The sequence below is a fragment of the Pelodiscus sinensis genome, chromosome 5 (genome assembly GCF_049634645.1).
Source record: "Pelodiscus sinensis isolate JC-2024 chromosome 5, ASM4963464v1, whole genome shotgun sequence".
Taxonomy (NCBI): Eukaryota; Metazoa; Chordata; order Testudines; family Trionychidae; genus Pelodiscus; species Pelodiscus sinensis.
The window spans coordinates 111,327,277-111,352,017 of NC_134715.1; the positions used below are offsets into that span (position 1 = coordinate 111,327,277).

The 24,741-nt window shown below is 43.0% G+C and overlaps 1 protein-coding gene across 7 annotated transcripts in view; it reads left to right on the forward strand.

The window, feature by feature from the left end:
- The window catches only part of STK32B (serine/threonine kinase 32B), a 288,545-nt gene that overhangs the window by 212,232 nt on the left and 51,572 nt on the right, over positions 1–24,741 (forward strand). For 5 of the 7 annotated variants that reach the window (XM_014576105.3, XM_075930748.1, XM_006128198.4 and 2 more), the window contains 4 exons: positions 6,549–6,652; positions 8,127–8,177; positions 14,064–14,180; positions 16,478–16,603. In XM_014576105.3, coding sequence (XP_014431591.2) covers positions 6,549–6,652; positions 8,127–8,177; positions 14,064–14,180; positions 16,478–16,603 — 398 coding nt within the window. The remainder of the gene's footprint in view (positions 1–6,548; positions 6,653–8,126; positions 8,178–14,063; positions 14,181–16,477; positions 16,604–24,741) is intronic. The other 2 variants (XM_014576106.3, XM_006128199.4) reach the window with 1 other exon arrangement.

Sequence of the window (24,741 nt, forward strand, 5' to 3'; positions counted from 1 at the left end):
ATTGGATTTTTTTTAAAAAAGCCACACACACTTTCAACAGTAATTATGATAGGGAAGTGCTATGACCTTTGTTATACAGGCAATCAAACTAGATGATCATAGTGATCCCATCTGGCCTTAGAATCTACGATGATCCGCAATAAGATGGCATTGTAGTTCTTTGAATGATAGAGGGATACAATATCTTAAAACATAGCACTCTGGAAAAGGAGACTGTATGATGTTTATTCATTAAAAACAATGGGAGGACACTTGAATGTATACAAACAGACTCTGTTTACCAGCAAATAGGTTCATTTTGTCAATTTTCAAGAAAGCAAATGAGCATAAAATGTAACAGGATTATAAGTATGTTAAGAGAAAAAAAGTATAAAGGCGCAGGAGAAAGAAATTAATAACTCTGAGAGTCTTCGCAGTTAAAAGTATGAGCTTGTTCATTATCATACCTGCTGGTAAAACATCCTTGGTATCACTTATCAGTTAAAGTTGACATAGATGTCCTAACGTGGAACATCGACTTCTCTCTATCCCAGTCTGTTTCGCTACCACTCTAGGTTTCCAGTTTTATTCAATATTGTGTGGAATGGGTGTGACCTTCACTCACAATACCATTGGAATGTACAGTGGGATAAACCTTTTTACATAGGACAAAAGGTTGTTTGGTCCCCGAGATCTTCATTTTCAAAAGTGTCCACCGTTATGGGTGCTAGTGTCTTAAGGTCTGATTTCCAGAAGTTCTCAACATCTATAGTTTCTGTTGAGTTCAGCCTTTAAAAGGAGCAGTGAAACTACTATACAAACTAACACACAACAAGTAGACATAGTGATATGGAGAGAGGAAGGCACAATATAGTGATAGATATGGAGAGAGGAAGGCACAATATAGTGATATGGAGAGAGGAAGGCAGAGACGGGAGGAATGTTACCAGGGCTGTCCTTCCCATGAGGCAAACTGAGGCGACTGCCTCAGGTGCTAGATTGTGTGTGTGTGTGGGGGGGCGCCTCTAGGACCCAGAGTGTAGAAAATTTTGTCTGATGCTGGTGCATATTTCTTCTCTCTGCTCTAGATGCACAGAGATAGTGGAGTGCTGTGCTGGAGGAAAGAGGGCACAAGAGACATAACAGGCAGGCAGGAGAAAAGGGGGTATCATTTGAGCTCCCCGCCTCACATGCCAAAATGTTGTGGGCCAGCCCTGAATGTGACAAAAATGTAATCCCTTAGATTCAATGGGAACTGCAGATAACTCTGAAAATCGGGCTTTTGTTTTAATTCTGTAAGGCTTCTGCTTTGAGAATAATCTACCAAAAATGCTGCCTTCTTCTGCCACTTGAATGGAAAGTACCTAGCCAGAGGAGAGCACTATGTTAGCAGGTTCAGGACTCAGCAAGCTCAAAATCACAGGCACAGCAAGAAGGCTATGCTGAAGTGACAGGGGACCAATTGAGGAGAAAGGCAAGGACTGGAGATCTAGCCTGGAAGCTGGCTGTGTAAATGTTGTTGCAGGGACAGTTTCAGTAGTAACAACAGCAGGAGGAAACAGGCAGCCACCTGCCTCGAGGAAGGTAGTGCAGTGCAGTTCCAGGGAGACTTAGCTTTAGAGCCCTTTTCTGGGAGGCTTGTCAGAGCTGAGTTAGTGGCTGTTGGTCTGAACTTTATTGTCACTGTTGAAGTCCTTATGTTTAGGGGCATTTGCACCCTTTATTTTTGTCAGTCCTAGTAAGTCCTCTATTACTTGCTTGAAACCTGTGTTTTTGGGAACACATCAAGAACTGAAGGGTCTGCATCAGACCCTCCTCTGTGAGGTTGTAGTACCTAGAGCTCATGCTACTAGACATTGAGAAGGACATGCTGCTCCTTTTCAGGATTGCATTCTCTCATGGATCCATAATTCAGCAAGGTGGTTATTGTCATGCCCTGAAGTTCACCAATCATGTTTACTCCTGAAGGAATTCTGTATGACTGTACATGCACAGAATTAGTGTTCCCTGCATATTTCTTTGCTTCCCCTCAGAAAAATGACTTCTGATGGGGAAGCAAAGGGAAGCCCAAAAGAGTGGTCACGTGTCCAACTTTCTGCTGGGATGGGGCAGAGGGGTGGGTAGTCATGCATGTGAGAGAAAGAGACACTCTGTCTGTCTTGCTTGTTATTGTAGCATGTTTGGTGTGGAAAGGCAAGACTTTGGAATGTTTCTGAGGAGGTGGGCTTGGCACAGAGAAGAATGTAGCAGCCTGTCTGCTTCGTGAATTGTTTCATTGTCTTTGTGAATTTCTCCAGGAATATAAAAGAGATGTAAATGTTTTTTAAAGATTTTTTTACACTGCCAGAGTGGTGTAAAGGAAAGTATGGACTTATAAATGCTTATGGTGCTTTAGTGATAAGAACTGGTCTAAATTTGGGGTTTGAACAAAATTCATATTACAATGTGCTCCATTAATTGTTTGGCACTTAGCTTTCTGGAGATAGTTAATAGCCAATATAAATTGTGAGATCGATTCCTCAGCCCTCACTTACTCTTCAGTTGCCTATAATGTAACACTGAACATATGACTATATATTTGTTGACTAATAACCAGAAATAATGGGTCAAAACGTCACTACATTACTATTAGACAAATGCAGTTTGGAGATTTCCTCCAAAATGCTCTCACTCTCATTCTCCATCCATTGTATTGTAATTTAAATAAATTCAGAAAATAATTGAAACTGGTGTGGTTACAGTCCAATATTTTGTCAACTAAAATATGCAGAATTTATCAGAATTTTAAAATATTGTGTGCAGAATTTGTAATTGTTTGGTGCAGAATTACCCCCAAAGTAAATGCAAATTACAGAGCTTTGTGATGAAGATCTGATGGTATCCTATGGACCCAAGTTCCCAATTCAGAAACATGCTTAGCCTCTGATGACAGGACAAGAAGCAGTGAACTTAAATTGCAGCAATGAAAGTTTAGGTCAGACATTAGGAAAAACTTCCTAATAGAGTGGTTAATCATTGGAATAAAATTGCCTGGGAAGGTTGTGGAAACTCCAGCATTGGAGATTGAGTTAGACAAGTACCTGTCAGGGGTGATTTGGATGGTGCTTGACCCTGCCATGAGTATAGGGCACTGGACTTCTCAAGGTTCCTTCCAGTTCTAGTATTCTATGATTCTGTGCTTAATTTGAACCACATTCTCAGGCTTAAACACATTACTGTACACATGTGCTTAAGTGCTTTGCTGAATCAGGGCCCAAGGTTGACATCCTGGTGCCATGCAAGTCAATGGCAAAACTTTCATTGACTTCAGTACAGCCATATAAGATCACCATGTAACTTGCCATAATTGATGCAACACCTTAACTCAAACTCTTCTCATCTTGTAAAGCAAGTGTTTAAATCCTAAAACTGGCGCTCAAGCTGTTGGACTACAGAGAGTTGCTCTGGATAAAAAACAAATACCATTAAAGCAGAGAAAAGCTGCTTATCTGGTTTAGAAAATAGGAGCCTAAATGTTAATTTTCTGATCTGAGAACACTGTCACCAACTTAAGGTGGGAAAGCAGCACACCTTTAAATAGACCTCAAAACCAAACAAACATTTGGCTCTGCACTGGAACTTGAAGCACATCCTGCTGATCAGTCTAATTCAGGGATGAGGTGACATTGTTCACTGCAGCTCTCAGACACAACAAATAAAACAAAATGAATAAATAACACAGTTGCTGAATTAGAAAACCCCCGCTGTAGTTGTCTGGCAGTGTTACAACCCACTCACACAATTCTAACATTACATCAATAAAGCACTTTCATTGCTGTCCCACAAAAAATGAAACAGGGACCCTTCCCCTCATGGAAACAGTGAAGCTATGAAACAAGTAGTGAGGGTCATGCAGCACCGGTATAACAAAGTAATGTGCCTAGATAGCAAGCAAGCCTTCCTTACTGTCTTTCAGCTCAATCATTTTTAAAATGTCCTGATATATGAATAAGGCAGAATTATGACTCGTGCATGTAAGAAAAACAAACTGTTATATTCCAGCAGTACATTTCATAAAGAACTTCTCTCTATGTAATTACAGCTTAAGATGTGAATAATGGGTTTATGGGCTTTCTGAATTTACCACTTAAGGGAGTTTAATCTAGATCTCCAAGATGTGTCGTGAAATGATAAAAAAGTCACATACATCTCCAAAGGAGCTCATTTTATTTAGTTAAAACTGATTCCTTAAATGAGCGTCAAACCCCGGTTTGCTGCCCTGAACTAGGTGTGTCTAGACTAGAGGATAGATGATTTACTGCCACATTAGCGTGTGATTAAAAGTGATGAGACTGTAATATAGTACATTAGTCTAGATGCTATGGCCATGGAAGAACTCACCTAGTAATTACAAACTAGCGCCATGATTCTACTTCTTTGGGCATCATGGTTTAGAAATTACCCTAAGAATGTGATGTTTTCACAGGGGTTACTGAGATGATGCTGAGGCTGCTTTTTCATTTCATATCTTTTCTCAGTTGTATGTGATTTCCTACAGATTCTACAGATGTCTTATTGAGAGGGGGGGTTTCTCTTACTAAAGTTAATTAACACTATATCTGATTTGGAAAGATGAAAGACTTTTTTGTTGGCAAGCTATTTCTGTGGTATTGATCACTTCCTAAAGAGTTTATTTATCACAAATTAGGCCTGATTTATACATAACTAGAAGCCTTTCCTGGCATTACACAGGTCCTTCAGAGCAGGGAGCAGGCAGTGTAAGAGCTGCAGAAGTCAGGGCAGGGCCCTGGGGAAGTGGGGAGCTCTGGGCATGAGGCTGGGTGCGTGGGAGATGCAAGAGTGAGAGTTGGGGGTTAGGAGGTATGGTGGTGCAGTTGGGGTTCCCCCCAAATCCTGCACCCCGTCTGCAGCAAGGACAGACTCCACCAGCCAGTAGAATAGAGGGTTTATTGCTTCTCCAGGATAAAGCACAGCCTAGACGTGATATTGCTACAGGAGTCTGGGCCAGGATGCCTCAGATCCCTTGGGTTAGGGTGGTCCATCACCCCCCTAGACCTCCAGCCCCCAGGTTAGCCTCGCTCCCTCCTGTTTCCCCGCCAGCAACTGAAGCCTCCTGTTGGTCTCTGCCTCTCTCCCTTTGTCTCTCCCCCTGGGAATCCCCTGTTATCTCCTCAGGCTGAGCCAAGGTGTCTGGGTTAATACACATTTGGGTGAGTCAGTGGGAATCACACATCATAGCGCAGGGAGACCCCGCAGGGGGACAGAGCAGACAGCATCCCCACTATGCCACAGAAGGGGCTCAGGATAAGGGTTCAGGAGTGAGGAAGGACTTGAGGTATGGGATGGGGTGGCTTCTGGCTTCTCCCTGAGGGCAGCCCAGGGCAGCAGAGACTGAACATCCCACTCACCGGCTTGTCCCCAGGGACTAGTGGGGGGTCTCTCTTTCCCCCAACCATTCCCAGGGCAGGGGCCTCTCTCGCTCCTATCCTTGGCCCCTCCTGAGGTGAAGGGGGGCTCTCCCTCCACTTCTGGCCCAGCCTGAAAGAGCCCCTAGATGGGCCCCTGAGGAGGCTCTCTCTATCCCCCTGGTCCCTGCCAGAGCAGGAAGAGCTCCCTTCTTCCCTCCCTGGCCCTCCAGGGCGAGGCGGGCAGCAGGGGCTCTCTCCCTCTCCCCTGTTTACACCAGAGTTAAATTTGGTGCACAGTGTTCATTTATTCATTTTAATCTTCCAGGCATTAAGAAGCAAACATATTTCAGTTTTTTAATTTCCCCACTTCAGAAATGCATATACCTCTATATATCTAGAAATATTTAATAAACAATGAATTAAAAATCTAATGATTTTTTCAATGCACAGTTGGGTATTTTTAAAATAATGAATAATATTTTGCCTGCTTTATTCTCAGCCTCTAGCAGGGTAATTGTCTTCTGAGCTAGGTAGACATGTTCCAATATAGAGCTTTCCAATGGAGGCTGTTATAGTATACTTACGTATAGGGTAATGTCTAGAAACCTGGAGAACTCTACTTCAGGAAGTGTTTGAAGAGGTGGGACTTTATCTTTCAGATCTGGCCCCCAGCTTACTTTGATCCTGCTTGCTGGGAGGTTTGGAGCTTCCCCACATAGCAGGGTGAGCCAGCACTTGCCCTCCAGCCCCCGCGGCAAGTCTCCAAGCTTTGGTGCCCCCCACAGGTCTGGAGCACAAGCACTGGCTCATGCCACTGAGCCTTGTTTCAGGTCAGGTCAAAGTAAACTGGGGGCCGGAACCAGCCTGTGGGCCATGTGCTCCCCTCCCCTTTTCCCCAATATATACGGTCCTCCCCGATATGTATGGAGGAAAGACTACAGCCTGAATGTTGGACACCAAGCAGTGTAGTTGGGCATGCAAAACCCTCAATTTCTTTTGTACACACCTGAAAGAAATTCTATGTATCTGAGTGCAGATTGGGTGGTTACTTTCACCCAACTGCTCACTTATTCATTTTTCCAAATGCAGATGTTATTAACAAGCTAATCTTTAACCTTGAAAGTACAATGTACTTCATTCGATTTTATTTATTTATTTTAGCTCCAGAAGTGTTCCAGGCTTTTATGGATGGAGGCCCAGGATATTCATACCCAGTAGACTGGTGGTCACTAGGAATTACAGCATATGAATTGCTGCGGGGTTGGGTAAGAGTGTTTGGTTTTCTTTAATGTATTGCCTGACAGTTGAAATGTTTGCAGTGTCTGTCTCCTTTTGCTTAACTTTCATTCCAAACTTTGGGCGAACACGACATGAGATTTGGGTTTCCAGTGTACCTTCCAACTAAAAGTAATTTCCTCATTTATATTTTGTTGTGAAGCTTTCTCCCAGCTCTAGTAATTATTTCATGTCAGTTCACAAAAAGGGGAGAGAAAATTGCATGGTATGTTCAAATGAAACATTTTAAGGACCACTCCTGCAAGCTTTGCTAATGAAACTGTTTATGTAAATATGAGCTACAGGACTGAGTCCTCAATGCATGCGTATATCAAATTGGAAACAATTACAATTTGTCAATGGAGAAGTTCAGTATTATGGGATTTTATTATATCTTTGCTCTCTTGAGCAATACCTTAGAATGGTTAATATAATATGCCAACTCATTCGGACCAACCACAGGAAAGGCGTATAAGCCAGAGCGCTCATTACTTATTTAATCAATTATGTGAAAGAGCTTAATGAAAAATCTTCCAAAGCATGGTTGAGTTTCAAAGAAGATAATGAAAAATTCCATTCTGTTTTGTTCCCAAAGGAATAAAACACAACACTGTTCAATATTGAGTTAGCATTCCCCATGGGAGATAGCACTTTAAATAAAAGTGGCTTATGGTTTTCATTTTTCATTTTATATTTCATCCCTTTTTTGGAGGTGGGTAGGGGAGAGGAGGATTTTATAACTCCTTGCTGCATGATGGAATACCTTGTCTAGAGAAGTCATAGTTACTGCTTGTATTACAGGAACACCAAAAGGCCCCAACACCGATCAGCTCCCATGGTATAAACATGTGGTATCAAACAGAACCCTGACCTAAAATTTCAAATTCTAAGTAGAGCAAACAGGATAGCATGTAAATGTTTAGTCCAATGGTTACATATTGACAAAGCTTAACATAACCAAAAACAAAGTATTGTCATAAGTGTTGGCATCCCCAATAAAAGGCACTGCTACCAGTTCTGCTTTGGATAAAAAACCATGAAAGAACCCCATAGTGCTTTAACAGCAGTCTGTTGACAGATGGGGTACTCAGGAAGAGAAAATTGTGATGGAGTGCACAACAGAGGAATTCCAGCCCTGATTACAAAGAGCTGCCAATTACTTTAATAACTGAATAATTATGTAGATTAGGTAGGTATGTATTTGCCAAGCTCAGAACAATCTTCCCAGAATGAATTTCTCTGACAAAACATGGCTGGAATGGAAGCTGAGTTTCAAAACCATGTTAAAATAAAAACACCACCATCCCTCTGATGACCCAGGTAGGCATTTCTGTCTTACTGAGTTGGGTTTGTTGCTTGTGGAGCAGGCTGTCATGCTGGAGAAAGATTAGTCCATGGCCTTGTCTAAAGTAGGGGAATAGTGCTTGTTTTTCTAAATTGTAAGCCCTATTTTCTATTGTCTAGAGAAGGTCCAATCAGAGGAGCACAAAGCACAAGAGAGAAGGAGTAATAGGGGTAAGGAAAAGTACTCAACACCTATATATGTTCCTAGCCATTAAACACACAAGCTTCAGGCCCCCAGTGAGGAAGCAGGGCTTATACAGGACTGCAAGGTCATGCAGCCTGCCCAGTTATTTCCCTTATTCCCACATATGGCTCATTTCCATAGGAGCAAAGGAATTGCCATACTGGATCACAGCCATGGTCTTTCTAGTCATGGCTTTCTCAGTGGCTAGCACCACATGTTTCAGAGGTAGCTGCAGGAATCCCACAGGAAGCAGAACCACAAAACCATTAATGCAGGGGAAAAGAGAGGCTGAGAGAGGCATAAACTTGCTATCATGTGTCCAAATAATTTGCCAGTTAGATCGTATCTCACTCTGGAGCTGGTGATAAAATACGGGTACTATACAAAATGGTCTGATGGAGATCACGAGAAGTTAAGTAAAAAAAATTAATTGCTTTTTGGTGGTGTTGACTTTATGTTCTTATTGACCTCCACCCTTGTTAGATGGATCTAACCTTGTGTGGGGGAAGGTTCATAAAACTCACAGCTGTTCTTGTTGTATGGTACTGCGCAACACCAGCCAGCCAAAACAGCATGTTATGAAAGCAGGGCTGTAGCTACCATAGCAGTTTGGAATTTATACTATACACTACTCAGTGCATGGTTCCCTTCCAGCATATCATAAAAACTCCCAAGAGAGAAGCCAAGAGAAAAAAAACTCCACTCACACTCCACTTGGGGCACTGGGGCATGCCCTGTTCTGGCCAGCCAGTGCAAGTGCTCTAGAACTTCTGGGGTAGATAAGACTGCATTATAACTCACAGGCTCGTCTTTGGATTTGGAGGTTTCATTTAAGGATGAGAATGGATAGGTCAGATATAGAGTAAGCACTGTGTGAAAAGTGGAAGTGGTGCTTTGGTTTTTTTGATTGTTTTTCCTGTATGAGCTCTTTTGAGAGCACAGTGATTGTCTGATTTCACACACAGTTGCTGTTAGGACATATAGCACGCTTGATGAGATATGTCATATGATGTGATAGGCATTTGTAGGACCCATGGATCTTGAAAGATGTGTTGTGAGGGAGGGGGTTGATCATTGCAACAATGAAGATATGTCTGTGGGTTTTGCTTCAGTTGTTCTGACAGGGTCTGGTACCGCTTTAAGTTAGCATGTCCTTGTGCATGGGTAGCTTGCTTCTGACAATGAGCTTGAAGAGGCTGAGGGGTTCTTCATAGGCCAGAAGAGAAGATTCAGAAACATTTTCTTTCAGGATGAGGTCCTCATTGAGCATGAGTAGATTGGTTTTATCTATCACAGGTCTCTAGGCAGACTTAATAGCTGTGGTATCTTCATAAAAGTCTGGCAGAGCTATGTGTGCTAGCAGATGCAGACTAGAGGTCAGTGTGTAAAAGTGTCAGAGAGGTAGCCATGTTAGTCTGTAACTGAAAAAAATAAAAACAATGAATGTCTTTCAGCATCTTAGAGACTAACAAAAATGTAGATGGTATCATGAACTTTCATGGGCACAATCCATCTGAAGAAGTGGGTTGTACCCGTGAAAGCCCATAATACTATTTTCTCTAAAGTGCTGCAGGTCAGTGTATAGTTCAAGCATCCACTAACAATATGAGGCCCACTGAATTCACCCACCTAACAAGCTGAATGTGGCAGCTCCACTTCCAGACCTCAGAACTGTATTCTGAGTGGAATAAACACCAGGCTAATGCAGCTGTATAAAAGACAATGGGCCTGCTCCCTGAAAGTTTCCCAATCGTTTTTATGTTAAGGCGGTACAGAAAGAGAGCTTCCATTTCAGGTAATCCAGTTCAGACTAGTATGTCTAGCTATGGTCAAGTTTTACTCCCAAATATATGACAGTTGGATGGAATGGCAATGGCTGTCTTTGGACACAAGTCAGAGGGGGTTGCTTAGCAAGGTGATTGTTTTGATGGAAAGTAGCTGCCATTGTCTTGATTTAATTGAGAATTAGTTTCCATTGCTGCAAGTAATTGGCCAAAGTGTCCTGTCCTGGCTAAAATTTCCTTTGATCCTGTAGAAGTCATTTCCAGCAACACAGATGGAATCAGCACATGCATACTTCTCTGCTTGGGTTTCAGGAAAGTTACATGAGTGTATATTGAACAAAAACAGAGCCAAAACTGACCTTTGTGGAAGGACCATTGTGGAGCAGTTTATGACAACTGACTTTCTCCCTGTCTGTCATAGTAGAGCTTTGGTTGCTAATCATTTCTTGGATGAACTGCACTATCAGCTTACACGAAATCACTTTTAGCAGTGTGGCAGGCAGATTGATGGGCCACACACTGTTGTAGGCTACCATGAGATTAAATAAGGATTGCGCCAACTTTTTTTCCTGTCTCAAATGCAGCTTTTATGTCAGTGAGATGAAGTTTTTGGTCTTAGGTGCATTGTCCCCTCTGAATCCAGCCAAAATGTGAGGCAGTATGCCAAAATGTGAGACAGCTGATGCTCAACTGCCTCATTAATCTGCATCAAGGTTAGTCTTTCCATTGATTTTTAGAGACAAGGGGGTGAGGAAATGCTTTTTATTGGACCACCTTCTGTTGATGAAGGAGACACACGTTTGAGCTTTCACAGGAACTGAAGAAGAGCTGTGTCAGCTTAGAAGCTTGTCTCGTCAACTGAAGTCGGTCTAATAAAAGGTATTACTTCACCCACCTTGTCTCTAATATCTGCAACCAACATGGATACAAAGACTCTGCGTACAGCAATTTATAGGTACCACACAACACAGAAATTGCTGGTAGCTATTTGGCTCTGTCAGTGGTTTACTTTTGTTGGAAATGGAAACAACTCTGATGTTTGCTCGTCAGCAGCCTTTTGGAATGCTGCAATTCTAGATACAGCTAATCAGGAATTGAAGCAGCTAGCTTTTGGTGTTTTGTCCAAAATGAGAGATTAACTCATTATTGACATTGTATATGCCAAAAGCCTTGTTAGGTTGCAGTTGTGTGTATCCATGTTCAGTTCTTGAGCAGAGAAAGGTGACATCAGGTTTGCATCTGACTAGGCACCTGCCATCTCTTATTAATTACAATTTTAACTGTGTGGCTGAAAACTTAGTCTTATTTAGGTGGTCTGCCACTGGCCACAACTGGGATTCAATGGAGTTTTCTGTAACTGGGCATTGTTTCTTGCTAAGACTGGAGTCTCTTGCTTTTAATAATTCATCAGGCTTTGTGATTGAATTGAGTGCTATTCAGTTTGGAAATAGTTTCTTTCCATTGCTCTTGCCTGGTTTGGTCTAGAAAGTGAAACAAGGTCTCTACATCTATCAACAAATTCCTATCCATTCTTGGCAGAGTTAATTTAATCTGATTATGCTGCTCCTGTAAACCCCAGGAATGCTCAAGTTAAAATATTATACCATGCTATGATAGGGTGGACTAGGCCCCAAAGCCCCTGCTGGAGGCTTGTGGCTTTGCTACACTGCACCCTAGGGGAAAAACAGTAGAGAAGTCTTCCTGGAGTGGTGGTGTCAGAGGCAGCCAATGAGATCCCAACAAGCCATTATAGAGAAAGCTGCTGGGCCAAAGCCAGCCAGTTCCTCTTTGGAGCACAAGGACTGCAGACTAGGTGACTGGCTGGCTGTGAGAGTAGCAGTACCATGGACAGCTCACTGTGGAGAATTTACTGCACACTGAACAGATGCCCAGGGTTGGCTATTGAAGACCAGGTATGCTGGTAGGAAGAGCTGCAGAACCCTGGATAAGGTGCTGCTGGGACTTTTGAGACAAATCACTGAGGTAAGGGCAAGAATGGTGCAGTGACATAGGGAAATGGCCCAGGGAATGAAAATAGCAATACAGCTGTAATGATTGGGACATATCACACAACTGCTATTTAGAGGATCCCTGAGCTGTGATCCAGAGTAGTGTGTGGGCTTGGGTCCCCCCAGCCATTCAGTAGATATTAGGGATGTTAAAAAGCATGGAATTTAGTAATTGTGTAATCAACACAAAAATTGTCAACTAGACAATTAATCAATAAGGGATAGCATGCAATCCTGACTCGCACCAGGTCCTGGGAGCTACCCTCACTGCAGCTCTGCAGAAAAAGTAATTTAGGAGCTGGGCAGGTAGGCATCCCAGCTCAGTCCTGAATCGTACTTCGTTTGGGACCTATCCCCACTCTCTGTACGCCTAGCTCCCAGAACATTTTGAATGCAGAGCAGTGGGGGGAGCTCCAAGGACCTGGTATGAGCCAGGACTGAGCTGTGCTGCCTCACCGCCTAATTACTTTCCCTGCAGAGCCACAGTTGGGGTAGCTCTGGGGACCCAGCACCAGCTGGGACTGAGCCACGTTGATGGCCAGCCCTCTAAAAATTTACTGGCAGGGGAGGGGAAGATACGTGTTGTCGATAGCATTAACCGATAAGATTTTGCTTTTCAGTTAATTGTTTAATCGTCTATGCTATTACATCCCTTGTAGCTACTGTGGAGGAAAAAGAAGCCTGGTCCTAAGACAATCCAGAGGAGGGAGTTCTGGAACTCCACTCTGTCCTGGAGCAGAAGTAGCAAAAGCATACAGGCACATAACCTCAGCTAAATGGAGGCATTCATGAGAAGAGAGTGAACAAGTTACACATCCTTACAACTCATAGAGTGTGATGACAATTAATAATAAGACTGGGTGGAGTGATAGTTTATGAAAAAACTAATACACTTAAAGAAAATGGTAAAAAGCTGTTTTTATAGTCTTATAAAGTTGTGTTCTCAACAGAGGTAGTGTACTCTAGTGAGCAGAACAGGAACTAGAGTCAATGTTTTTGGGCTATCCTTGACTTTGCCATTGACTTTAAGTGTCCACTGTGAAAATTAAATAATTGTGTGTGAAACCAGATTGTTGAGGGGAAATACTTATAAAATGCAAAACCATAATTCTCCCATTTTCCCTTCCCGGTGTTCTGCATAGAACAAATCACTAGTAACATGATTCTCAGAGGGACGAAGCAGCCCACTTCCCATTGAAAAACATGGGAGCTGCAAGTGCCTAGAATATCAAAAGAGACAGCCAAAAATACCATGAAGCTTGGATAGTTCAAATTAACCAAAAAACATCCATGGCAAATTTTTTGACAGTACTCTAAAATATGATTGAGGTTGAAGCAGTATAATAAGCTTAAAAAACAAATTGTTTTGTAAGATCAGCAGATGCAAGCGGAAGCATGACTGCAAACATGTCCAGTTACTGACCAAGCAAACAAACTTAATTTCATCATGTAACCATAAGAGGATGGGGAATATGGATGGTTTGAGATATATAAGATTTGGTTTTATATTTTGGCTCTGACACAGATTTGTCATATTATCTTTGTCAAGTCATTTAATATCTCTGTGCTTCTATTACTCATCAGCAAAATGAAGATATTGATTCTTCCTGTCTTTGTCTTGTCTATTTAGATTATCTATTACTAAGTGTAAGTACAGCACCGAGGCTAACGGTACCCTGATCTCTACTGTGGCCTCCAAGCTCATCTTCTGTTATTACTACTAAATAAATAAATAACCTACACATCACACAGACGTCTCCCAAGGACAAAAATATTCATAAATCTAGTTTTAACTGACCTTGAAAGACTTCCCACTGCTATAAATAATACAAAAGTTTCTTACAAAGGAAAAAAAACTAAAAAGATATAAACCACCATGTACAGTGTTTACATTCTTTATTACTAAAGAAATGAATACACAATCCACACGAGAAGTGTTAGTCTTGTCTTCTATGTTTAGAGAAATGTTGTTTTTCAGTGTAAACAATAGTGAGTAGGGAAAACAAGGATTTTGTTTGTTTGCTGTGTTTATAACCTTTGTTATTGATTTTACATTGATATTATTTTAACTTTACCATAGAGGCCCTATGAAATTCATTCAGCCACTCCAATTGATGAGATCCTTAACATGTTCAAGATAGAAAGAGTTCATTACTCATCCACATGGTGCAAGGGCATGATAGCATTGCTGAAAAAGGTAAGACAGTACAAGTGCTGTTTTCAGTCACCTCCTCCCCCAAGTCACCTCCAGGGTCTATCATACAAGCAAGATACAGCTCCTACAAGTGTCAGGTTGTTTAAATCTCATGGCTAGAGGGAAAGGTGCCTTTCCTTGGGCTTTTCTGAACAACAGAGATATGGCATTCTCTCTTCTGAAGTTGGCTTATTGTTCTCCTAGCAGTCTGAAAGAACAGTTAAATTTATCTTTTTAAATGACATTGCTATAAGGAATTTGAATGTTTCTGAAACAGCTCTAGAGGTGAAGGACATCTGCAGTTCCACAGATCAAGGAGTGACACCTCCTATGTTGCTGGATTCTTGCCTCCATCCTAGTTGGGGGCCTTACATTTTCCATTTACTTGCAGTCCTTAGCATCTCTGCTAAGATTGCCAGAAAAGTTACCTAGAAATTGAAGAACTGCCTCTCTGCTAGTGCCAAGCTCCCAGAATTGCACAGCAAAAGTTATCTGAAGCCTCCTTGCTAGAAGTGGCTGGAAATCACAGGCTGGATGCCACAGGCTGGACATTCTCCATGAAATCCCATGACACTGGAACTAGCTTTCCTGTATCAGTCCACCTGAGCACAGATTCCTCCATCTCTCAGTTACATTGCAAGCTATGTCTTTGAGCAAGACTAGGGTTGCCAACTTTGTAGTCACAGAAAACTGAACACCCTGGCCCCACCCCGCCTCCTTGCCCCATCCTTCTCCAAGGCCCTGTCCCTGCTCACTCCATCCCCACTCTGTCACTTGCTCATTTTCACTGAGCTGACTCAGGGAGCTGGGCTGTGGGAGGGGGTGAGGTCTCTGGCTGGGGGTACAGGCTCTGAGGTTGGGGGGATTAGAGGATTGGGGTGCAGGAGAGATCTTAGGGCTGGATGGCCTAAGGGATTTGGAGTATGGGAGGAGGCTGCAGGCTGAGGCAGGGTGCATTGGAGTGTACCCTGAATGGGTTGTGGAGCCAGAGCTGTGGAGACTGGAGTGCAGGAGACAGCTGGGACTGAGGGATTTGGAGTGTGGGAGAAGGCTCTAGGCTGCAGCAAGGAACTTGGCAGTGGGAGGGGGTTCCCACTGGGGGTGCAGGCTCTGGGGTGAAGGATCTGGTATGCAGGAGTGGGATTTGACCTAAAAACAAGGGGACCAAGAGGGATCAGCGTGTGGGAGCAGGTTCCAAGCTGGGGAAGAGGGTTGAGACATGGGAGTGGTGCAGGGTGTGTGCTTCAGGAAGGAATTTGGGTGAGGGAAGGCACACAGGGCTTGGGCAGGGAGTTGGGTTCAGGGGTGTGGGCTCTGGGCAGCGTTTACCTTGAGTGGCTCCCTGAAAATGGTGATATGCCCCATAGCTCCTAGGAGTAGGCACAGTCAAACAGCTCTGTGCACTGCCTCCACAGCTCCTATTGCCCATGGTTCCTGTCCAATGGGAGCTGCAGAGCTGGCACTCAGGGCAGGGGCACTGATCAGAATCTCCCTAGCCATCCCTTCTCCAAGGAGACCAGAGACATGTCGCTGCTTCTGGAGAGCCAGGGAAGTCCATTCAGGACCCTGCCAGCCCTACCAACTGGACTTTTAACATCCTGGTCAGCACCAGAGTCCTTTTTTAACCAAGTGTTCTGGTCAGAAACCCTAAGCAAGAAGTGTTTTTAGATGTACCACTGGAATACGGATGGATAAACTACAGATTTCCATTTGACAGAATGAGCAGTCTGGCTTTTGTTATACGGAGCAATGAGATGGCGAATTTTCATGGACATCCGGGAACTCGCTGCAAAGATATGTTGTAATGAACTGAAAGTGTACACGGCTGATGGCAAGTAGTGCCAAATTATGATAGGAAGTTTCTTTTGTCATCACTTGGATTCTTGTCCACTAGTAAAGTGACTAGTGCTGCTAACTCTTTTCATATTCTATACTCCACTGAAAGGCTCACAGCCGGGAATTAGTTTACCTTAATGTTATCTGCAGTGTTGTTGTAGCCATGTTGGCCTGAGGATTTTAAGAAAAACAAGCTGTGTGAGGCAATATCTTATAATGGACCAGTTTCTGTTGGTGAGAGAGATGAACTTTCAAACTATACAGAGCTCTTCTGCCAGTCTGGGAAATGTATTCAGATGATCATGTAGATTAATTTTTTTTAAAAATACGGGGGCTGAAGTATGAGATGGTTCTCCAAGCTCTTGATGATTAAAAATACTATTGTCTACATTAGTAAGATGCATTTGCTCTTCTTGAAATCCTTATGGCTTAGTGTCTTAGAACATGTATTATTTTGATCACAGCTCCTCACTAAGGACCCTGAGTGCCGCCTTTCAAGTCTTGCAGACATTCAAAGCTCTCCATACTTAGCTGATATCAACTGGGATGCGGTCCTGGAGAAAGCTGAGACACCAGGCTTTGTTCCTAATGTGAGTCGATATTCAAGTTGAACTAAATTTGCAAATCCCTTATCTTGTCATCACAGTCATGTTAACGGTTCACTAATAGACATTTGCATTTCTTTCTCCAAGGGTGTTTCAGTGTTTTCCTTCAATGCACATGCCGAATTAAATTCTGCTCTCATGCACCCTGCTGTATAAGAGAATAAACTTTGCATTAGGTAATTAGGTAATTGATCAGTGGTTGGGGTGGACCTGTGCTCTGAGGTGGTACTGAGCACTCTGTCTCATGCACTCAGCTGGCTGGTTCTTGGTCACACACTCTAAAGCTAAGTCAGACTGATGACCATGTGTAGATTCAGGGAGGAATTTCCCCTCAGGTCAGATGAATAGTGACTTCAGGCATTTCTGCCTTCCTGTGCAGTGTGTGGATGTAGTTCACTTGCCAAGATTTTCTGGATATCTCTTATTTAATCATTCTCTGCCTGCCATTGCAGGCACCTCAGGGCGTAGTACATGTTGGTCCCTCCTGTTCACTCTCCATGGCACACAATATTTTAGTCTCCTGTGGGTCCAAATGCAGTGGTTGGATTTAGTGTGTGAGCGCTGGGTAGTGTCAGTGTCCTGTGATATACCGGAGGTCTGGGGTCTCTTCTGTGACAAAAAAATAATCATTAAACTTGGTTCACTTTATTTTCTTTCATACAAAAATGGTTCTAGGTCAGACTAAAGGGTAGCCAATTTTAGGTCTGATCCCACAAACACACATGCACTTAACTTCAAACACAGGAGCAGTTTAATGGAATTAGTGGACTGCTCACATGCTGAATGCTACACAAGTGCATAAGTTCTTGCAAGTCAGGACTTTTGCTTCTTATAACATCCTCATATTCTAATCCATTTTGGTATGGAAATATTCTATTCCAGATTCCTGAAGAACAGGGGACTGGACTGGATAACCTCTCGAGGTCCTACTTTTCTCAGTTTGATTTATTTTCTAAAAAACAGTTTTCCACTTTTGAAGAATTGAATTCTGTTTCTACAAATGATTCAGTGAATGAAGTCATTTGAGAAAATGAATAAAAAGCAGTGAATGATTTGCTAAAATGCTACTTGGACTTTATTCTGTCATAAAAATTCGATTAAAAGTTCTTGTGGAAAGCTCCCCAAAATGATATGTTTGTCGCAGATTTTTGGTTTGGTTCTGGGGTTTTTTCAAACCTAAAAAATATGGGCTAGTATCCAGTAACATAAAAACTCCCACTAACATCAAAGGGAGCATGATCAAATCCTAGAATACTTCAGGTCGATATCACATTGTATTGGTTAATCAGGCAAATGAGGCTAGGTGAATTACAGAGATAATGTTCTTGGCCTCTTTATGGAGAGGAGCTAGCTGTACTTCCTGGCATCTGATCCAGAGTGATTACTGGAAGCCACATACCTCATCCTTTCAGCAAAAGCTTACGGTGCATAGGCATTGCACAGCTTCTAGCAACAAGCTTAAAAGAGCAATAACAGTTGCAGCTGAAATAACACTGTCAAGCAAATTGCAAAGGGAGTGGGAGAAAAACAGCCCATCTAGCTGGTTTTAGGAAATGATGGATGAAATTTATTCTAAGAACACACTCGCAGAACCAAACCATTTTAACATTTCAGAGAGGTTAAAGTGACTGGGACTTTTCAGTTTAGAAAAGAGGAGACTGAGGGGGGATATGATAGAGGTATATAAAATCATGAGTGGTGTGGAGAGGGCGGATAAAGAGAAGTTATTTATTAGTTCCTATAATAGAAGAACTAGAGGACAACAAATGAAATTAATGGGTAGCAGGTTTAAAACTAGTAAAATAAAGTTCTTCTTCACACAGCGTGTAGTCAACCTGTGGAACTCCTTGCCAGAGGAGGCTGTGAAGGCTAGGACTATAACAGAATTTAAAGAGAAGCTAGATAATTTCATGGAGGTTAGGTCCATAAAAGGCTATTAGCCAGGGGATAGAAATGGCCTCTGTTTGTCAGAGGCTGGAGAGGGATGGCAGGAGACAAATCGCTTGATCATTGTCTTTGGTCCACCCTCTCTGGGGCACCTGGTGCTGGCCACTGTTGGCAGACAGGCTACTGGGCTAGATGGATCTTTGGTCTGACCCAGTACAGCCGTTCTTATGTTCTTATGTAACTCCATGTGGATAAAGCAGAAGAGAGCTGGGAGGTGAACTCTATCTTCACTGAACCAAGGCCAGGGTGCAGGATACCTTGGCCATTCTATCTGTAGCTTCTACTTCAGCCTAGGAGCAAAGGTAATGGCCACACCACTCCACACCAGTTGTGCAGGGTACTGGATACATGGACCCTCCACTGACCAATACCTGGCTCCTCCCTGGCTCGGTCCCAAAGGCAGGGCAGCCGCATTGCCTCATTCAGGGCAATCACAGAAGCCATGTGTGTGGTACACAAGGAGAATACAGGCACCCCTCGCAGCCATACAGCTAGTGCCCTCAACTCTAGACACTGCTTGTGCAGGGCCAATTCCTCATACCAAGAGTGAATTCTTTTAACAAAAAGTTCATCTCAACTACTGAAAACCTAAAGGTTACCTCCATTTCTTATATACTATATTTCAATGCTGGAAAATACTTGTTCTCATAAACCAGTGTTACTTTTAAGTTACTGAGCCAAATTCAGCCCTAGTGTGAGCAGCACAACTCCACTGGCTTATATAAGGATGGAATTTGTACCGAGAAAGCAAGCTTATAGTAAATTTTGAGGAGGATCAGATGAATGCTGCGTCACCTTGAGAACATGCACTACCAACTACCATCGATGTGATTACCTTCACAGGTACAAGCTAATAGAAAAGGAAAGCAAAAGGAAATATTTAGATTTTTTACCTTGTATTTATTAATGCAAAACACATAATTCTATTTAATCACAATTGCTAAAACAATACACGTAATCAGAGATTTCTTATTAGGGATTTGAAATCATCTGGGCATATAACACGAAGAACTGAAATCACCAATTGAGTTTATAATTATGGATAGAGTTGTGCCATTCCTCTCCCAAGCAAGTTACAGATCCTGAGTTTGTGGAAAATGTCATAGGTCTGTTGAGGTCAGCTTATGACTTTGGTGGAACCAGCGTTGTCCTTTATGTAGAATACGAGGCTGTATAGTGCACCCAAAAATTTGAGCCACTAATGTGTCTTAATGTCCACTAAGGATGTTAAGTAACAGTTAATTGACTAGTCATAATCAATGGAATTTCCCATCGACTATTCAACTGGTCAATAGGCACTTCTGCATTCCTCCTATGAAATGAGTGGGGGCTCTTGTACATATCAAAGGAGGAATGCGGAACTCCGCATGCAGCCCAGGGCCAGCGGGAAATGTCCCCACTGGGGACTCTTGTGCATTTCAAAGCGGCAGTGCAGCATTGAGCCTGGGATCAGCAGGAGACTCAGAGTCCCCTGCTGATCCTGGGCTCCACGCTGCACTGCTGATTTGAAATGCCACATGGAACCGGGGTCACCAGGGTCATCTGGGGACTCCCCAGGTGGTGCCAGGCTCTGCGCGGCATTTCAGCAGAACCCGGGATCAGCTGGGGACTCCTCAGCTGATCCTGGGTTCTACGGAAATGCTGCACTGGGCTCAGCTGTGTGGCGCTGCCACTTTGAAGCAACCTCCTTTCCCCTCTTTGCTGCCTCTATCTGACAGAGGCAGCAAGCGGGGGAACTGACTAGTTGACGGATTATCGCTAAACATTTGCTTATCGGATAGTCGACTAGTCCTTAACATTTCTAATGTCCATCCATCCACCTCTTCCTAACCCTGTTTTGTACCTCTGCTTCCTTTGGAGAGAATGTAGTTAACTTAAAAGTAAAAAAAGGCTGCCAGACCTATTAGCAGACACTGAACGTGTGAAAGCCATTCAAGTGGTAATGAAGCCATTTAACATGCATTTGCTGTTTAAAATTTGCTTTAAAATAATTCATTAGTGTGTTGTTGAAGATTATAAAATTATATCTCTACAAAATTGTCATCCCCCCAGGCTGACATTGGGCATAGGGACACCAGTTTAATAGTACTTTGTAGGACTCCATGAATCCTAAGGACGTCCCTCGGTGGAACAGTGACAAATGACATCAGCTGCATATGTGCCCTGATGTCTCTAATAAAACACTAAGGCTCCAGTCCCAAATACTTATGCATATGATTGTCTGCAGATGTATGTATTCCCATGGAACTCAAAGTTACTGCTGAACATATTACAAGTTGGATCTTCCTGGTCCAGCACCCTCAGGATCTGACCAGTCCAGAACAAGGGAATTTACCAGACCAGGGGAAGTCCCCTGCCACTGGAACCTGAGCCCTCCACTCCTTCCCACTTCCGGCTCCACTTTGGCTCTGGCTGGCCCCCTACTGCCAGCTCCCCTACCACCAGCCCCACCACTACCAGCCAGACTGCCAGCCACGACCTCAGCCCTGTTGCTGCCAGCTGCTGGTCTTGGTTCTGCTGCTGCCGCCAGTCAGGCTGCTGGCTCCAGCCCTGGTGCTGCTGGCTGGGCTACCAGCTCTGGCCTCAGCCCTGGTCCCTCTGCGAAATGGCTCTGGTCCTAGGCAGTCTGTTGAGTGACATCCTAGCTCCTGCTGCGGCTATCTCTCCTGTGACTAGGCTCTTGGTCCAGGGCTCTCTGATCTAGGAACATCCATGGTCCTGCCAGACCACAGATGTTGCTGGAACAGAGAGTCCTAGTTTTGGGAAGTTCAGCCTGTAGAATGAAGGCCAACATTTTGTACCAAAACACTTTCGGTGCCTAAAAATTTCTCGCACCTAGGTTTGAAAATTTTATCCCTACTACTTTTTTTATTGCACACAGTTCTTCACTTCTTTTTAACTTGTTTAGTGTATTTTGACAAATTTTAGGTTTGGAGGTTGGGGGAGGGTTTCCTCCTAAATTCAAATCTTTTTAGAGAACCTTATCCATATTATTTTCAGGAGAGTCAAGACATGTTTGCAAACCTTATGTTGCAGAAAAAATGGTATTTAAAAGTAATTTGCAAGGCAGATGTAGAAGCTAATTGTTTGGTACTGTTTCTCAGACAACTGAACCACCTCCATAATTATAGTTGATAGAGAAAATGATAGTGACTATGAAAGAAGAGGGACTCCTGTTCCCAGTTTCGGTCCTATTTGGAAATAATAATATATCTGTCATTAAAATGTATCTAAAGATGCATTACCCCATTATATTTTGGTTTGGTCTGTTTGGCTTGTCTGTGTCTAGCAGGCATGGCATACATAAAATGGGCATGTTTTCTCTGATCAGATCCAAAAAAGAAAACAATATCAGAGACATCTAGATCAGCTGCTGTCGGTCTGCTCCGGTTTGTTTACTTAAGAGCTGTGTAGCCACAAAGCTTTGTGACTTCCATTGGCTGTGATTCACCATTTGCAGCTAATAGGAGCTGTGAGGCTCTGTGGCTGCACAGCCGGTTAAGTAAACAAACTGGAGTGGCCTGGTAGCAGCTTTCTCAGTGTGTGTCCGCAGACTATGTTGAGAAACACTGATCTAGATGCAAAATTATTCCAGTGTTGATATTGTCTGAATATCGTCTTTCTGTAAAGGATAAAAAAAATTCCTGTCCATCAAAGGTAAAAACATTTTTAAACTGGTGGGAAAACAGAGATCCTTCCCACAGCTCGCCAGCCCACGGGTTTCAGCAAAGCCCTGCCCTGGGCCACTTCCTACCCCTCCTGCTACCTCCTTCTGTCCGCACTGGGGCTATGGGCAGGTTCTTGGTGCTCCCTGAACCTTCCCCAATCACCTGCCCCCCCCCTTTTCCTATGTTCCGGGGCAGCTTTTCATCCTCCCGACATCTCCGGCCCCACCCATTATGTAGTGCGGGGTGCCATCAGCATGGGCAGCCCACCTTGTACATTGGGCGGGATGCCATGCCCTTGCTTAGCCCTGCCTCTTCCCAGATGCGCCACTACCGCTGAGCAGGCAACACAATGGGTTGGACCAGGTTGCAGAGGGCTCCGAGGGCCCCAGAACACCGGTGCCCCATCACATATGTTCACACCAGAATACAATAATATCACAATTCCATACCTTCTCCAATTTGTCCGCCTCTTTCTGAAAGTCTGGTGCCCAAAACAGGACACAGTTTTCCAGCTGAGATTTTACCAGAATGGAGTGGTGTGTAAAAATCATATTTACAACACTCCTGCTAACATTATCCTCCCAGGATAATGTTTGTTTACTTTTGAATAGTATTACATTGCTGACTCATATTTATTTTGTGATCTATTATAACCCCAAGATTGTTTTCTGCAGTACTTCTTGCCAGACAGTCATTTTGTATTTGTACAACTGATTGTTCCTTCCTAAGTATAGTGCTTTCCATTTGTCATTGAACATCATCCTATGTATTTTAGATCATTTCTTCAGTTTGTCAAGATAATTTTGAATTCAAATCCTGTCCTCCAAAATGTTTGCAGCCCCTCCTGGATTGGTATGGGCTGCAGATTTTATAACTGTGCTTTCTATGCCATTATCCAGATCATTTTTGAAGATATTAAACAGAATTGTACTCAGAATCAGTCCTTCTGGGAAATATTGACTTCCAACTTGACTGTTAACCATTGATAACTGCTCTCTGGATACACACCTTATGGTGGGTTCATTTAGGCTGTATTTCCCTAGTTTGCTTATGAGACGATTATATCAGATGTAGGGATGTTGAGGACTAGTCGACTATCCAATAAGCAAATGGTTACACTGCTCTACAGCCAAAATGTTTCTGAAATAAATGTAGTCAAACTTTACTAATTCTGGGTCACTGAGAACGAAAATGATGCTTACAATTGTTGATTGGCTCTAGTTTTCAAGATATGCTATTTGGTCAGTATATATGACCCTTGACTTGTGAATGGCGGAGGATAAGTGAGTTATAAAGGGAAGGGATCTCAATTTAAACCAGAAATGACTAAAATACATCTTTGACTGGATCTATGAATAAATCTATGACTGGGTTTGGACAGTACTTGCTTTTTAGGCAAAACAATTAATCTGAAGCTGGTATTGCATCATACATGATATGAATTGCATCATATTATTCCTAGAAGTCATGGATGATGCAATCATAATGAAGCTTACATCACTCTGCTGAACAAATTGCCCTATATCAGCTCTAGAAATCATACAGTGTCGTGCTCTCTTCTTTGTCAGTGTTTGATTTTGCAAAGGGACACATTTCTGTTTAGCCAAAGTGAGCAGAGATGCCACGTACTTGTGTGAACAGTACGAGGCTATGTTTGTGGTGAAGTGACTTTTGCATCACAAAAGCGCAGTATAACCACGATGGCTAAGAAAGTCTAACACCTTTATTTTGGCTGCAAAATTGGAGATCAGGACAAGAGGTGGGCCCCACACATATGCTGCAACACTTGTGCAACAAATCTTCGCCAGTGGTTGAACAGGAAAAGGAAATCTATGCCTTTTGCAGTGCCAATGATTTGGAGAGAGCCAACAGATCATACCAGCAATTGTTACTTCTGCATGGTGCCTCCAATTGGGAAAGGTGTGTCAAAGAAGAAAAAGTGGACTGTACATTATCCAAACATTTCATCAGCTATACGCCCAGTACCCCACGGAGAAGGACTGCTGGTTCCTGATGCACCAGAATCATTCTCACTTGAGTCAGACGAGGAGGAGGATGAAACTTCTGGTCCTGAACCATCGATGTCACAGGACCCACATTTTCTCCCATCCTCCTCCTCTGAACCACACCTCATAACACAAGGTGAACTGAATGACCTTGTCAGGGATTTGGAACTACCCAAGAGTAAGGCAGAGCTGTTGGGCTCCAGACTACAGCAGTGGAATCTCCTGGCAGGTGATGTTAGGGTTTCCATGTTCCGTGACCGTCAAAAGGATCTTGTCCCATTCTTCTTCATGGAAGGTGATCTTGTAGCCTGCAACAACATCGATGGTGTGATGTCAGTCCACAACATCGTTCACGATCCAGATGAATGGAGACTGTTCATTGATTCATCGAAGACAAGTCTTAAAGCTGTTTTGCTGCATAATGGCAATGTTTTGCCATCAATTCCAGTTGGTCATGCTGTCCATATGAAGGAAACCTATGACAACATGAAACAATTTTTGA